Source organism: Rhodamnia argentea, chromosome 7 (genome assembly GCF_020921035.1).
Source record: "Rhodamnia argentea isolate NSW1041297 chromosome 7, ASM2092103v1, whole genome shotgun sequence".
NCBI lineage: Eukaryota > Viridiplantae > Streptophyta > Magnoliopsida > Myrtales > Myrtaceae > Rhodamnia > Rhodamnia argentea.
This window is the reverse complement of record NC_063156.1, coordinates 28,358,477-28,375,244: the sequence shown is the minus strand read 5'-3', so window position 1 is coordinate 28,375,244 and position 16,768 is coordinate 28,358,477. Positions and strand designations below refer to the sequence as shown.

The following is a 16,768-nucleotide window of genomic DNA, read 5'->3' as shown; positions in this document are numbered from 1 at the left end:
GTCACGTAATAAGTACGTTCGAGACGATTGAGATGATTTTGGGGTCTATCAACAAAATAATTGCAATCCCATACTCAAATGATAAGTTGGAAAAAATAGATACATTTGTCTTTGGTTGGATTAAAAAAATAGAAGAAAAAAGTTGTATAAAGAAATGAAATAAATAAATAAATAAATATTACAAAAAAAGGTTGGAGGCTTCAAGTTAAAAAGTGGTCCAACTTTAGTCGTGCCATTTCACCTGTCACCATTTTTATGCGAGCTATTTACAAACCAACGAGACTTCATTTGTTTAGCGAAAAATGAATGATTTAGAAAATATTTTTCAGAAAAATGATCGTTTATTATGTCTTACAAAAACGAATAAATGAAAACTATTTACATCCTTATGAAAATGTTTAGACATAAATTATTGTCGATTTTCAATAAAATATTTTTGAAATCATTCATTCTTTGTGAAATGAACAGAGCCTAAATGACCAATCATAACCGACATGTGCCGTATTGTGGTGGACGCTCGTGAAATTTCTCTCTTGATGAGCGACTTTAGTGCTATTAAAGAATTTATATTCTTGATATTGTTCCTTTTTATAATGCCAGAGGGGACAATCTCTATAAGGTCCGAGATTTCAATTGTTTAAAAATTCAAACTTATGTCCCTCGGGTATGCACAAACTAGTTTTATTTTATTGGGTTGGAATATTTTGATGGAAACATGCTAACTTGGCCTTTCTTCAATTCATTGTTGTTATTTAATTCGAAGCGACTCCCAAACGTTTATTATTATTAGGTTGTGGCGAACCTCCAGGAAGAGGAACATTCGCGGAAAGCTTCAGATATGTGCTGAGGTCCTAGAATAATTCGAAGCCCAGAAGCAATCATATTAGACAAATCTTTTTCTAATATATGATTACAGACATGAACCATACAGGCATGCACCGGTCTAGGCCCCATTAATGGACCACTAACTTTTTTCCTAAATTAAAAATAAAAAGAATATTACTGTGGAAATAGACATCACAAGTGTAATAATTTTCATAGGTACTCATTTGAGTCCCATGATTTTTTTTCTCAATAGTACAGGTGCCCTAACTTTCATATAACGATCACCTCAACATCGTATCTTTTTATTTATTTATTAGTATCACTTGAGTACCATAACTTTTTAAAAAAGTTCACCACAAGCTCTATGCCACATCGCATCTTCGGCACTTCGGTAAACATTTTTTAAAAGTTATGACACTCAATAATGTTTTAGAAGTTATGGCACTCAAATAAGCGTCGGTATTCTTATCTGGTAAAATTAATGAGGAATTCTCTTGTGGGATGATAATCTATTAAATTTATCCTTCAAATCGATTCGAGGTAACGTGATAATGTTTTTTTTTTTGTGAAGATGATGTGACAATGTTTGACTTCACGATATTTGAGAAACTGATATATGTATGTTTCCACGGGTGCGATGAATAAATTCATGTATCATCTTCATGCTTGAGGAAGATTCCAATGCTCTAGTTAAAACAACGTTTTTTTTTTTGTGTGCCAGTAAATTTTTGAAAGAGCTGGTAAATAAATGGTAATCTAATTTCTTGATTGTCTGTGCCTAGCTCATTATATTGATGTGCACTTTGATGATATGTTAATTCATGGCTTGAAGAGTGAAATGTACTTAATTCATAGTTCACCTTGAAGAAGAAGGGTTCGACCACAGTATTCTGGTTGTCGAGGTTCAAGTTAAGCGAGGGCGACAAAGTTAGTTGGCATCTTGTGGAATTTGACATGATGGAAGAGGATAAGGTGGGTCAGTTCGTGAAGAGAAAATGACTAAGTTAACCAAGGACATGGACATAGGGCAAGTTAAATAGAGAGTGGGACAAGTGGCAAAATCTAGTGGTGGACGAAATCATTGTGAAGTCATGAAACTTGGGATTTCAACTAGGAGGAGGACTCGGACCAAAAAAAAAAAAAAAGGGAAGGACGTAAAACACATCCCTACCAGAGAAGTCTTTAAATAATATGGCTCCATTTATTTCGCAAAAAGTATTTTTTGAAAAAATATATATATATATATATTTTTTTGACATTTGGATAGCTTAGGAAATCGAGTTAATGAAAAATGTATCCTATCAACTTTCGAACCAAAAACTTTGTGCATGGGCACAGGAACTCCAAGGCTTGCTCCCTAGCCCTTGGAGATGGGGCCAGGTCATCGCATTCAAGCCAAAGTCCATCGAAGCTGAGCTCGGGATCCCGACCGTCGCACTCGGGTCCATTGAGGTTAGGCACAAATCACCGGTGCTCGGGGTCATTGGCGCTCGTGCCCGGGTCCATCGAGACCAGGCCTCCGACCCTTGTGCTTGTGCCCTGGTCCATCGATGCTGGGCCCGAACCTTAGTGCCCAAGCTCGGGTCCATTGAGATCGTGCCCAAACCTACACTCCCTCGAAGGTAGGTTTGACTAGAATCATCACTCTATATAAGCGTGATTCCCACACTTTGCATTCGAGTGTGGGACCGCAAATGATTCCGGTCACTCTAATCATCTGAAGTCGGATAGCCTTGCTTGATATCGGTTTTTCTCAACAATTATCTTTGTTTCTTTTACTTTGCGTAAATTTTCAATTAGATTCATCAAGGGATTGATGTCATTGAAAAGCCCAATATTTTAAGAACGTTTAAATGTGAAGTCATACCATCATCTACGAGATAAGTCGGTATTGCTATCATAATTTCTATAGTGACATGATTTGTTGGACTAGAATATCTCCAAAGTTGCTCATTTGTCTTTCTTCGTAAGGCATAAGGGAGATACCTAAGAATTTATAAATAATAAGTCCCCCCTTTATCTATAAAGCTAAGTATTTAAACAAGTTAATAATGTGTCTCGCAATTTTTTCACCCATTCCTTAAAGTTGATATCGATGAACGTTTTTCATTATCATATTCCACTCATTTCTCTCCCAAGACAGAAGGGAGAGAGTTAATTAGTTTGAATCATAAGTGTCCCCCTCATTTAGGAAGTTGATGTTTTTAGAACAATTGGCAATATATGGCTCCCATGGTCTCATCATCAATACCACTAGTTGAAGACAACTCGCATAAAATGAAATAAATTCTTAAGTAAGTAATGCTTTAATTTATGTCAAAAAGATCCTTCAAAAGACAATAGCAATCAAAATTTAACTTTGTATCCTATTATCAAATCCATTTATCTTCAATTCTATTTGAAAAAATGTTCATGTATAATATATAAAGGAAACTTCATCTAACTAGAGTTCTAATTGATGGATTAATTGTAAATAGGGACATCAACGACGTGCAAACTCAGCTGAAAATAAGCGTGGATGACATTTGTATTTGTAATTTCATCAATTAGAAACCCTAGTTGGAGAAACTTATTCTCCAAGTAGGGATAGAGGAAAACATGGCCCACCTTTTATATACTAATGTAAATGTGGGTTGAGATATATATTCACCAATTAAAGGGCAGTTTTCATGGAAAAATTACCAAAAAATTCCTAAATCTATTGCATGGATATCAATTTAGCCTTAATTCTTTTAATTGTGCTTATTAAGTCCTAAACCTTTTCATGTTTTGCAAATTGAATCCATTGGATCATTTTTAGCCTAAAATTACTGACTTGGATACCGATCGTCCTACATGACATGATCGACACTAATATGGACATTTTTAATACTTTTTAGTTTTTTTCATTTCATTCCTCTTCTTTTTTTGATCGAGTGTCAGCAAGGGTCGGCAGCCACAGGCAAGAGTCGGCCTTTCCTAGACGATGGTCACCCTTGCCTGTGGCCATTAAGGATGGCCTCACCCAACTCATGCAAGGGCGACCCTCGCATAGGCAACCATCGTCCAAGTGAGGCCACCCCTTGCCCGATCATGGCCATCAAGGACGGCCTAGCCTTACCAGGTGAAGGAGACCCCGGCCTTGCTTGTGGCTGGCACTGGCAACCTCGCCTAGCCCTCTTCGGCCATCACTTGAGACTGGCGAGCGGCTAAAAGGACAGAAAAAGAGGAAAAGAAAAAAATAAAAATTCCAAAAAAATTAAAAGTTGTCCACATCAGTGTTGGTACGCCATGTATGGATCACCACGTTAGTGTTTTCCGATGAAAATTGGACAGATGAACTAAATTGGCAAAACGTGAAAAGGTTTAGGACTTAATTGGCACAATTGAAAGATTTATAATTAAATTAGGATAAGTGTAATAAGTTTAGGATTTTTTTGATAATTTTCTTCAATTTTTACCGATCATAGATGGGGGAAAGTGTAAACCATACATAAGAGGGTACTGTTTTCTAGCATCCATGGTTGGATCATGTCGGAGAAGATTTCACACGTGAACTTGAGAAAAACAGCAACTATGGAGAATATGTACATAGCCCCAATAAGAAATCTAGGTGGAGAAATTTTCCCCCAGCTAGAGAGGAAGGAACACGTGGCCGATATTAAGATTAGTTTACCAAGATATCCATATTCATAACCTACGAATTAGCGGGTAGCTTGCTCCAACAATGGAGGGTGGAGTAAAAATATAGTCCTTACATAGGATTGTGTTCACCTCTATTCCTGATTGAAAGAAACTTTATTTGACCTAGTCTCTTCTTGGTGGTTAATTTTTTTCCCCGTCTCACATTGGATCCTCCAACCATACCTTTAAATGGCGGGAAAATTATCAAAAGAATTCTTAATCTATTGCAATTGTGCCAATTTAATCCTAAACCTTTTGCAATTGCGCCAATTCAATCCATTGACAAATTTTTATCGGCCGGCGACCAAATATATTAATATATTTTTAAAATTTTTTTTTCTTTTTTTCTTCCCCCTCCCTCTTCTTTAGAGGGATGGCTGGTCACCAGAGAGGGAGGGGTGGCCTCGCCATGGCCGAGTGAGGTTGAGCTTCGCTAGATTTGGGCTGGTGAGGCCGGTCGCTGGTTGGCGACCGGCCATCCCTCTAAAGAAGAGGGAAGGGGACGAAAAAAAAGAAAAGGAAAAAAATAAAAATATATTAAAATATTAGGCTGTCGGCCAGCCAATACCCACGTAACATCACCCGATTGGCCAAAATTCGTTTGATGGATTGAATTGACACAATTGTAAAATGTTTAGGGTTGAATCTGCAAAAAAAAAAAAAATTATGACTGAATTGGCACAATTGTAATAGATTTAGGAATTTTTTGGTAATTTTTCCTCTAAGTGGCAGGTTGCGAGATATGGAATCATTCACATACAACTTAACTAAATATAAATGTAGGTGATGATCGTAGTTTAAGCAACCAACCAGAAAACTGGTGGGCCGAGGTTTTCTCCAACTAAGGATAAATATAAATATCAACATTTGTTGTTGTCATTTTTGTAGTCCATCAACTAAATACTAGTCGGACGAATTTTTCACCAATCAAGATGTGGGAAATTTGGTATAATTGTTCAAAAATTCCTAAACCTATTTTACGGTGGCCAATTTAGTCTCAAACCTTTTAACTATGCCAATTTACTCCTAAATTTTTTTATAGTCTACTAATTTAGTCCTAAACCATTTATGAATTTTCAATTTAGTTATTATGGCCAATTTTGACCGGAAATCAATAATGTGGGCGTCGGCCATTCTACATGGCTTGGCTGGCATTAACGTGGGCAACTTTTTTTTATAACTAATTCGGTTTTTCCTTTCATTTTCTTTTCCCTTTTCTTTTTCTTTGGCTTGTGGCTGGTACTCGGCCATCCCTCGCTGGACCTAGCAAGGGCTCGACCCTCGTGGTCCGGCAAGGGACTCCCTTGCTAAATCTATTGAGTGACGCCCTTGTAGGATTTGGCGAGGGCTCTACCCACCCGGCCTAGGCGAGGCTCTTCCATGCTGATTCCATCCGGGGGCCTACTCCCAAGCCTCGAGGATGACCCTCACAAGCTCTCGCCTGTGGTAGGTCGCCAGCCATGGCCAAGTACTGGCCACATGCCAAAGGGAAAGAAAAGAAAAGAAATTAAAAAATTAAAAAATTGCAGAAATTGTCTACATTAGATCCGGACACGTCACATAGAATGGATGGGGCCGACTAGATCGTCACATTAGTGATTTTCAACCAAAATTGACTGGAATGACTAAATTATAAAATTGTTAAAAAGTTTAGGATTATGACTAAATTGATAAGTTGTCGAAAGATTTAGGACTAAATTAATACAATTAAAATGTTTCAAACTAAATTAACTGTTGTACAATAGATTTAAGACTTTTTGGATAGCTTTTCAAGTAAAATTTGGCTCTAGGTAAAATAGTCACCATCATATAGAGTCTTCAAAAGAGAAAGAAGGATTAAAAAAAAAGAGTATCTAAGGTCAAGCGTGCATAAGGTGTTCTCTGTGAAGTTCCCTTTATTACTTGTTTTCCCAATATGAAACTTTTGACCGGTGGGAAAGAGATCGGATAAGCAACTCCCTTTAACTTATTATGTAAAGAAACCTTGCAACTAGACTCATCTACTTACTATGTCGACTACACTGCCCTATGATTGGCAAATGGTCTCCTAATCACCTTTCTATTTTGGAGTTTGTCATACTGATAGTTGAATAAAAGTTTAGCGAAAATCACTCATTTGATCATCTCATGCGTCTGTCCTCGATGATAAGTCGATAACACAAGGGAGAGTCTAAACTGTGGGCATTGTGTCATCGGAGTGCGAACGGGTCGACTTATAAAGTGACATAAAACTTTAGAAAAGTAAATGAACTTGTACAGGATAATTTTCTAAAAAGCTTCAACTAAACTGACTATATGATAATCAATTTACTCCTAAACCTTTCACTTGTATCACAAACTTTGAAAAAAAATTGCAAAAATTATTCACATCAACGCCCGCTCGCACACATTCGAGCAGCCCTTGCTCGCTTTTACTAAGCCTAAATACATTGCAAAAGATACAATTGGTGATTGAACTGTTTTAATATTTATTAATTGAGAAAAATCGAGGATTATTATGTTTTTAAAATGGTAATGATGTCTTGTCATCAGCATGTATCTTTAGATCAGCTCCCTTGCTTCTCCGTCCACATGAACTCTTCTGAAATCGACATGACGCAATTTTTGGCGTCAGAACTTACCAACCACTCTCTGTATGATGCACAGACGATGCCTTCACCTGATAATGTAATCGGTTTATGTTTAAACACTTGATTAGTGATTTTCTTCTGCTATTATCATAATAAGTCAGTTGAATGAGGAAAGGAGACGTATGACCCGTTGCTGATAATAATAATAATATAGTGAGTGAAAAGCATAGGATGTAGACAACGAAGCTGATGTATGTATATGTTTGGAAAGATTGAGTTATATGCTGCCGGTTCATAAGTGCTCAGAATAATCTTTAAAAACCATGTCAATTGCAATATCAATACCAAAGTTTTGATCTGGTAATAGTACACTGTTGAGAAGAGCATTCGAAACATTGCTCATATCACGCAAGGAAGGACCACATTTGAGGAGAAGAACTCCATAGGCCAAACAAAAGAGAGAGAGAGAGAGAGAAAAAGAAAAGAAAAGAAAAGAGAAAAACAAAAAACAAAAAACAAAAAACAAAAAACAAAAAAAAAAAAAAAAAAAAAAAAAAAAAAAAATTATATTAAAAAATTATTAAGAAAAAATCTGAATGTCAGCACCAACCGTGCCACGTAGAATTATAGGTGTCAACGTCGGCGATTACCAGCTAAAATTGGCCGGATGGACTCAATTAGCACACTTAAAAGATTTATGACTGAATTGATACCAATGCAATAAGTTTATGTATTTTTTGACACTTTTCCTGATAAAGGGTAATGTGTGTATGCGTGTTCTCTCTTTGATGTTCTGAGGTGTTGGCCTTTTGAACGATCACTAATAACAATATTTATATCTTTCCACCTCATTTTTCAGCATTCGCGATGTAGTTTTCTTTCAACTTCAATAACATCTTATGAAAGACGTTCTTTTGACATGTTAAAGAGATTAAGAATAACTAATACCGCAAGAAATTCGTGCGTCGGTAGCCCTCCTCCTCTTTCATAGAGAATTATGTCAAATTTTGAATGAAGGGTCTTGCAATTTTTGCGTTTGCTAGGGTTAGATGCTCATGAGCCACTATATGGAAGCGACTTTTTAAATGGTGAATGATTCTTCACATGAAAGCAACAGTAGATAAAGCGAAAAGGAATTATCGAAAGACATTGCGTGTTCGCACTCGCCAATCTTTTTAGAGGTGGTTTAGTGAAATAGTGTTCTTTCATTGTTCTTTCTTATGGTATTTCTTATTCTTATTCAGTGGATATGAATTTTCGTTTTCTTAATGCGAATGAGCTAAAATACTTTTCATTATTTTATGGATATGGCTCGTTTATATTACGAAATTATCGACAAGTAGTTATTTTGAAGAACCTTCGTTCACTTGATTAACCATTTCCGATAATTGTGTTGTGGTTATGTAGTTTGCATCTTTAAGTATCAAGCCAATTGTGTCACTGAAATCTCGATATTTCATTATTTCTAAGTTGATGATTCCTTTCGTGAATACGATTATGTGAATATCATACTCACTAAACTTTTATATGTATATATATATATATAAGAAGCTTCCATATTTTTTTTGTTTCTCACGTACTTTAACAAGATAAATTATTTCGATATTGAGAGATTCCCAATAGAACTCATAAAAGAATTTTTTGAAAAAACATCGGAATTGTTTATATGATGTTTTCATTCTGAGACTTTGTTGTATATTTGAGAATTTTTGTTAGTATTTATTAATAACGTTGTGGGGCAAATTATTCTTTGAAGAGAGTTACAGTTATTTTATTATTATTTTTTTGAATTTCAAATTTTTTTCTTGCCTAACGGTTATTAGGCGCTCTTACAACCTTTGACAAGTTGTGATTTTTCAGACATGAAACTTTTAGGACATGAAGAATTGTGTCCAAATTAACAGATTTTGGGACATGAACAATTGTGTCCCAATTCAGCGAAAAGTTACGTTCTTTTCGCTATTATATATTAAACGATTCTATTCACTATCGACTCATTTACTCAAACTTCCATTTTCGTTTGTTTCCAAAGAGATATAGTCGTTTTTTTCATTGTTTCCCTTTGAGAGTTCCTGGAGAAATATCATAATTGCAATATGATGTTCTCATTTCGAGATTTTATTGTATCCCGAAAGATTTTTGCCGGTAACCATTAATAACGTTATGGGGCAACTTATTCCTTAATGCCTCAAAGTCTGATTCTATTTGTTCCCATGCGATCATCGTATTCTCCCAACATAAGAAAGATAGGAAGGGATGCTAATAAATCCATGACTCATTTAGGGAGAAAGAAGAAACATTTGCATGTTGTAACATGGTATCACTTGATTAGAGCAATGGCTCTTGTTAACACCATCTTAACAAGTATAAACTATGAGATTAGATAGGATGAGACAGCCTTTACGATATAACAAATTTTCATCGCAATGAATTTTGATGTCTCTTCTTAAAGTGGCGCATTGATACAATATGTCAAGACGGATTTGAACTAGACCGGTATGCATTATTTTTATTATGCAAATTGCCTGGGGCCAGTCAATATTCCCCCACACATAATGAATTGTACGGATGCGTGGAGGTTCCTTTGGTTTGGCATCAAAGGTTGCTGCGTTATAAAAGCATCCTGCAAAGCCACCTGCTCATCATATTTATATATCATCAACTAATTATCAATTTACCAACTTAATTTTTTTTTGGGAAAAAAACCACCGAAAACCCTGAACTATGCCAATTGTGACACATTTACCCTAAACTTTTTTTTGTGACACCAAAAATCCCAAACTTTTACTCATGTGACACATTTACCCCAAACTTTTTCTTGTGACATTGAAAACCCTAAACTTATACCCGTGTGACATATTTATCCCAAAATATTTTTTTATGACATCAAAATTCCTAAACTTATATTCGTGCGACACATTTACTTCAAAAATTTGAGGTAAATGTGTCACATGAATATAAGTTTGGAGTTTTTAGTGTCACAACAAAAAGTTTGGGATAAATGTGTCACACAAGTACAAGTTTGGGGTAAATGTGTCACATGCGTACAAGTTTAGAGTTTTTTGTGTCACAAATAAAAGTTTGGGGTAAATGTGTCACAACGGGCATAGTTTAGGATTTTTGGTGGCTTTTTCCCTTTTTTTTTATATTAGCTGTTTTGGCCGGAAGGAAAAGAGAGAACATCTTAACAGCTGGACCATTTAAAAATCGCATTATTATTAATGAGAAAATACTAGCTATATTCATTTTGGAAAATGGTATTGGTAGAAATTAGAAAACGTATGTAAGCATCATAGGATACAAAGTATAACCTACGAACTTCTCCATGGCTGAAGGTTCGGATCATGTTGAGGCAGCAAAAGGCTCTCTCCCTTCCGGCTTTTACATTTGCGACTGAGCTCTGGAAGCTACTGAGCTAAACACGGGCGGGAGATTTCCATGACTGGTCACTGAACTTTAGTACAATTGTTTGTTAATGTAGAACTATATGAAAGAGATGGAAATTAAGATGTGAATATCCTTTCTAAATTTGGAGGATCCACATGGTTAGAGTAGTAGAAGTCTCAGCATCTCACAAGACCCTTTTTTCGATGTGATTTTTATTTTCATTCAAAAATCAAAATCGAAAACCTCAAAAGTTCTCTCGATACATATAGAACCTTATTCTCCTGGCAACAACAACAACAAAAAAGAAAGAAAGAAAACGCATTGTCACATCTCAGTCTTCCTCATAATCAATTATTGTTCATATTAACACCGTAAGGAAACGCGAAAAAATTTGTGAGAATTTCTATAATAGCAAAAAGAAAAAATATTTCAGAAGTAGAAAAATGAAATTGCGTTTCCAAATGGATTTCTACTCCACAAGTACTTTTAAAGTAAAAATTCTATTCCAAAAGTATTGGCATACGGGTGCTTTAACTTACCTAACAACAGACCCTCCCTATCATCATGCTCTCCAAATAATGCTAGAATAAGTAATGTGGAAACATTGACTTTTGGAAAAGAAAATGTATTTTCAGGATGCTGGGTCATATCAATACGAGGTAATTGATGTGGACACCCAAGATTTGATTTGACCCCCGGACAATTCTTCCCCAGCTGGCCCCCTAATCATTTCTGATTCAATGGGAGGATGCCACGTCGGCCACGTTGACTTTTCTGACAGCTTCGCCGCCAGTTCGCTCCGAATCGATTTTCGAAAAGGCAGGCGCAGGCGCGCACGCACGCCGGTTTCTCTCTCGAAGTTTCACGCTAGTTGAAATCTCCCTCGCATGCCCACTCCGATGGAAGAAGCTGCGGCGAAGCTTCGCGGGATTGATTAGTTTAATCCCACGGTTATGTCTTTATTAATCTCCCCCACCTTCCTGGCGATTTCTGCAGCGACAGGCCAACCCTCGACGAAGCGACGGAGGGCGACCCAGTGACTTGGTTCTCAAAGTCGGAGACTGAAATTAAGGTCTTTCTCTACTTTTGTTTTCTAACTCCGTAACGTTTCTTGTACTTCCAAATTCTGTGTTTTCCACAGTTCATCTGTGTCGTGCAACTTGCGGTTCTGAGTTTCCCAGTGAAATGGACACGGGTTTGACTCCTCGTAATCTGTTTGACTGCAACTAGAGATGGGGCAAGGAGGACAGGATTGTGAAAGCCTGGAAGCCGTCTCGAAGAAGTTGAACGACCGCAAGGCGTCGTCGTTCCCTGCTTGGGCGAGAGATGTCGCCGAGTGCGAGAAGCACTACCGCACAAGCAGGGCTTGTGGGCTGAAGTCCGAGGATGTTGAGCGGAGGCGTAAGCTGTATGGCCCCAACGAGCTGGAGCACCACGAGGGGGTCTCGATCCTCAGCCTTATCCTCGAGCAGTTCAATGACACGCTAGTCCGGATCCTGCTCGGCGCCGCGGTCGTCTCCTTCATCCTCGCCTGGTACTCCGGCGAGGGAGGTGGCGCCAACAAGGAGATCACCGCGTTCGTGGAGCCGCTGGTGATATTCCTGATCCTGATCTTGAACGCCACCGTCGGGGTGTGGCAGGAGAGCAATGCTGAGAAGGCCCTGGAGGCGCTGAAGGAGATTCAGTCGGAGCAGGCGACGGTGGTGCGAGATGGGAAGAGGGTTCCGAATTTGCCTGCGAGGGAGCTCGTGCCGGGGGATATTGTGGAGCTCAAGGTCGGAGACAAAGTGCCTGCAGATATGAGAGTCCTGGAGTTGATTAGCTCCACGTTGCGGTTGGAGCAGGGCTCACTGACCGGAGAGAGCGAGGCCGTGAACAAGACGAGCAAGGTGGTCGTGGAGGACGCCGACATACAGGGCAAGAGATGCATGGTCTTCGCGGGGACGACCGTGGTGAACGGGAATTGTATCTGCTTGGTCACTCAGATCGGGATGGAGACCGAGATTGGGAAAGTGCACACGCAAATCCATGTGGCGGGGCAGAGCGAGGAGGACACCCCGTTGAAGAAGAAGCTGAACGAGTTCGGCGAGGCCTTGACGATAATAATCGGCGTGATTTGCGCATTTGTCTGGCTCATCAGCGTCAAGTACTTCCTAACCTGGGAGTACGTAGATGGGTGGCCGAGGAACTTCAGGTTCTCCTTCGAGAAGTCCACGTATTACTTTGAGATCGCCGTGGCATTGGCTGTGGCGGCGATTCCCGAAGGTCTGCCTGCCGTGATCACAACTTGCCTGGCGCTCGGGACGAGGAAGATGGCACAGAAGAACGCTCTTGTTCGGAAGCTCCCGAGCGTCGAGACATTGGGGTGCACAACGGTGATCTGTTCAGATAAAACCGGCACATTGACCACTAACCAAATGGCTGTGGCGAAGCTGGTTGCTGTTGGTTCGTCGCCCGATCAGTTAAGGACCTTCAAGGTCGAAGGGACAACTTACAATCCGTTTGATGGCAAAATTCACGACTGGCCGACTGGCCACATGGATGCTAATCTTCAAATGATAGCACAAATCGCTGCTGTATGCAACGATGCTGGTGTTGCGCGGTCGGAGCATAAGTTCATTTCCCACGGAATGCCAACTGAAGCTGCTTTGAAGGTAAACGCAACTTTGTTATTATCGAGTCGTTGCAGATGATTTTTCGGTAAAACATGCATTCAGATTAGCAAGTTTCGACATTGTATTCTTGTGAGCTTTGCTAGTATAACATCAGTATGCGAATGCGCACCTTCAAATCGATCAGACATTCTTCGTGTTCTATCAGGTCTTGGTCGAGAAAATGGGCATGCCGGAAGCGGTTTCTGAGAGCAACGAACTTCTGCGTAAGGCATTTATCGACCTACTTCAATTCCGCGTTTCCTCATCGATCATCAGGATCAAGAGATCTTGTAGCAACTAAACATGTTTGTTGTTTGCTTCTGAAGGTTGCTGCAAATGGTGGACTGAATATGAGCGTCGAATCGGGACACTGGAATTCGACCGGGATAGGAAGTCTATGGGAGTTATTGTGAGTTCCGGTTCCGGGAAGAAGTTGCTACTTGTGAAGGTGCATTCCCTTTCGATGCGTGAACATCCGATATTTTCTCATTAAATTGCTGTCGGATCGATAATTATCCGGACACTCTTTACTCTGTTTCTTCAACTGCTAATACTATGCCTGAGGTTCGAAGTCGAAATGTTATTTCGATGTGTACATGACTAACCAATGAACCGCTGCGATTTTGACAGGGAGCTGTAGAAAGTATATTAGAGAGAAGCAGCAAAATTCAATTGCTTGATGGATCGGTCGTGGAACTTGATCAGAACTCAAGAAGCTCCATCCTGCAATCTCTTAATGAAATGTCGACTGGCGCACTGCGCTGTCTGGCATTCGCATTCAGAAACGAGCTGCCCGAGTTTGAGAGCTATGACGGGTCCGAAGACCATCCTGCTCATAAGCTTCTGCTTAATCCATCTAATTATTCGATGATAGAGAGTGGATTGATCTTCGCTGGCTTGGTGGGATTGCGAGTGAGTTCTGTTCGTGTGTAGTTCGGAGTAACTTTTTTCCCGCTTCCTTTCACAAGCTAATCCTGCGTCTCCGTGCACTCCATATAGGATCCTCCCAGAGGAGAAGTCTATCAAGCCATTCAGGACTGCAGGGCGGCGGGAATCCGCGTCATGGTTATCACCGGAGACAACAAGAACACAGCTGAAGCGATATGTCGCGAAATAGGAGTTTTCGAACACGATGAGGACATCAGCTTCAAAAGCTTGACAGGCAAGGTGTTCATGAATTTGCAGAACAAGAAGGATCACCTGAGGCAAAGCGGAGGCCTCCTGTTCTCCAGGGCCGAACCAAGGCACAAACAAGAGATAGTTCGGTTGCTCAAAGAAGACGGTGAAGTCGTTGCCATGACCGGTGATGGAGTGAACGATGCACCTGCCTTGAAACTGGCTGATATCGGCATAGCAATGGGAATTGCCGGAACCGAGGTACTCTTATGTTTACAGCATTTGCTGCTTCAAGTCGGCGAAATCCTAGTGAAAGCAATTGAAGATTTGGACCTCAATAAAATAGTACGAGAGTCCGTAAATGTTGAACTAAGGAAGTCAAAGGATCATATGAAATTTGCCTGGTTTAATCAAAGTCAGCAGAGTTGTCAGCTCACTCCTTTTTTTGGCTTTTACTTGCTTAAGAAAGAATCCTAAGCTGGGCCAACTTTCATTTTCAGGGTTAACCAATTCCTTACTATTGCGCATCCTATAAATTATTCGTCATGCTTGATTATCACGGTATTTTTCGTCTGCTCCAGGTCGCAAAGGAAGCTTCTGACATGGTCTTGTCTGATGACAATTTCAGTACAATAGTCGCGGCTGTTGGCGAAGGAAGATCAATCTACAGTAATATGAAGGCCTTCATCAGGTAAGTCTCTTTCAATCCTACTTGGTTTCAAAGCACAAACGTTTGTTACACATGTTCAGTTGTCAACTACTTTGGGCAACTCCTGTATGAAATAATTTATCGAACATGTTTTAGGCTAATAATTTGTGGCAATACAAATGACCGGACAGCTATTGTCTGAAATAGCGATCTGAGCTTCGCTTTCTAAAGCATAAGCGCTGCGGAGCCCCATCTGATGTGCTTGTTCCTGATAAACAATGAGTTGACATATTATTGTTAGTGCTGATGTGCTTTTTCCGAATCGAACTTTCAGGTACATGATCTCTTCAAACATCGGCGAGGTCGCTTCCATCTTCTTGACAGCGGCTCTAGGAATTCCTGAAGGTCTGATACCGGTCCAGCTTCTGTGGGTCAATCTTGTGACCGATGGACCACCTGCGACTGCCTTGGGATTCAATCCTCCGGATAGGGACATAATGCAAAAGCCGCCGCGCAAAAGTGATGATTCTCTCATCAGCACATGGATTCTGTTCCGCTATCTGGTATTTATCATTCGCCGGCTATAATCCTCTTCACACTTCCTAAACTGTATTGTGAATTGAACAGCTTGATTGCTTTGGACAGGTCATTGGGCTCTATGTAGGGATTGCAACTGTGGGCGTGTTTGTCATTTGGTACACACAGGCCTCCTTCTTAGGCATTGACCTTAGCGGCGATGGACACACGCTCGTGTCGTACACTCAGCTCGCGAACTGGGGTCAGTGCTCGTCCTGGAAGAACTTCACCGCCGCACCCTTCACCGCCGGGAGCCAGGTCCTCACCTTCGACAGCGACCCGTGTGACTACTTCCAAGGGGGGAAAGTCAAGGCCACGACTTTGTCTCTCTCTGTGCTGGTCGCGATCGAGATGTTCAACTCTCTCAACGCCCTCTCCGAGGACACGAGCCTGCTGACTATGCCCCCCTGGGTCAACCCGTGGCTCTTGTTGGCCATGAGCGTCTCGTTCGGGCTTCACTTCCTGATCCTATACATCCCTTTCCTCGCTCGGGTTTTCGGCATCGTGTCTCTCGGCTTCAACGAGTGGCTTCTGGTGCTCGTGGTCTCATTTCCGGTGATCTTTATAGATGAGATTCTGAAGTTCGTGGGGAGGTGTATGAACAGGCTTCAACGATCCAGGGGGCGAAAACCCGTGAAGCCAAAGGCAGAGTGAGGCGACTTCGCTTTCAGTCTCTAGCTCTCCAGCTGTTGCTGCTTACTAAGTTGATGCCCCGAGGAGACGCCTGTACAGTGTATAGGCAATATGCATCTTTCTTGGTCCTTCCTCGGACTTCTCGCATCAGTGTTTCTGTTGTTTTTCGTTTCGCTTTGGAATCGTACTATAGATGAAATATTGTACGGCGTAGCTTCTTATTTACCGGCTTTTTACCACCGAAGCGATCCTCCGTGCGCCGTGAAACCAAAGCATTAATCAAGTTTTGGAGATTATGTTCCTCATTTCAATAAGGATCTTCATGGACTCATGCTGGTAAGTTTGGCCCCGGCACGAGCAAGACTAGCGACACAATGACTTTTTCACCAAGGCATCTTCGTGAATGAAAACCATTAAACACGTCAATCTAGGCTCATGAGCAAAAGCCAAAGGATACTACTGTAGCCTTCTATCCAACAATGAAACAAATAAAGGTTAACACGGGAACAGAAAAGGGAAATAAAGCACACCAGAGTATTGTACCTCCTCCTATTGCCAAATGAGATTACTTGAGAAGATTGAGGAGGCTGCTAATATTTCGTGTTTCCCCTTTGCGATTTTCTCGCATCAATTGTTAGTAGCTTTTATCAAAAAGGAAGGTTCTACGCCGACCACCGAGGAGATGTGGTACAAGA

General features: G+C 40.3%; 1 protein-coding gene across 1 annotated transcript; it reads left to right on the top strand.

Moving 5' to 3' along the window:
- Positions 1 to 11,284: 11,284 nt before the first annotated feature.
- LOC115749781 (calcium-transporting ATPase 4, endoplasmic reticulum-type-like) lies at positions 11,285 to 16,335 on the top strand. The gene is made up of 9 exons (XM_048282984.1): positions 11,285 to 11,517; positions 11,676 to 13,099; positions 13,266 to 13,323; positions 13,426 to 13,547; positions 13,730 to 14,011; positions 14,099 to 14,476; positions 14,797 to 14,906; positions 15,199 to 15,427; positions 15,510 to 16,335. The coding sequence occupies exons 2-9, from the start codon at positions 11,678 to 11,680 to the stop codon at positions 16,092 to 16,094; spliced, it is 3,186 nt and encodes a 1,061-aa protein (XP_048138941.1). The 5' UTR covers positions 11,285 to 11,517; positions 11,676 to 11,677; the 3' UTR covers positions 16,095 to 16,335.
- Positions 16,336 to 16,768: the final 433 nt, after the last annotated feature.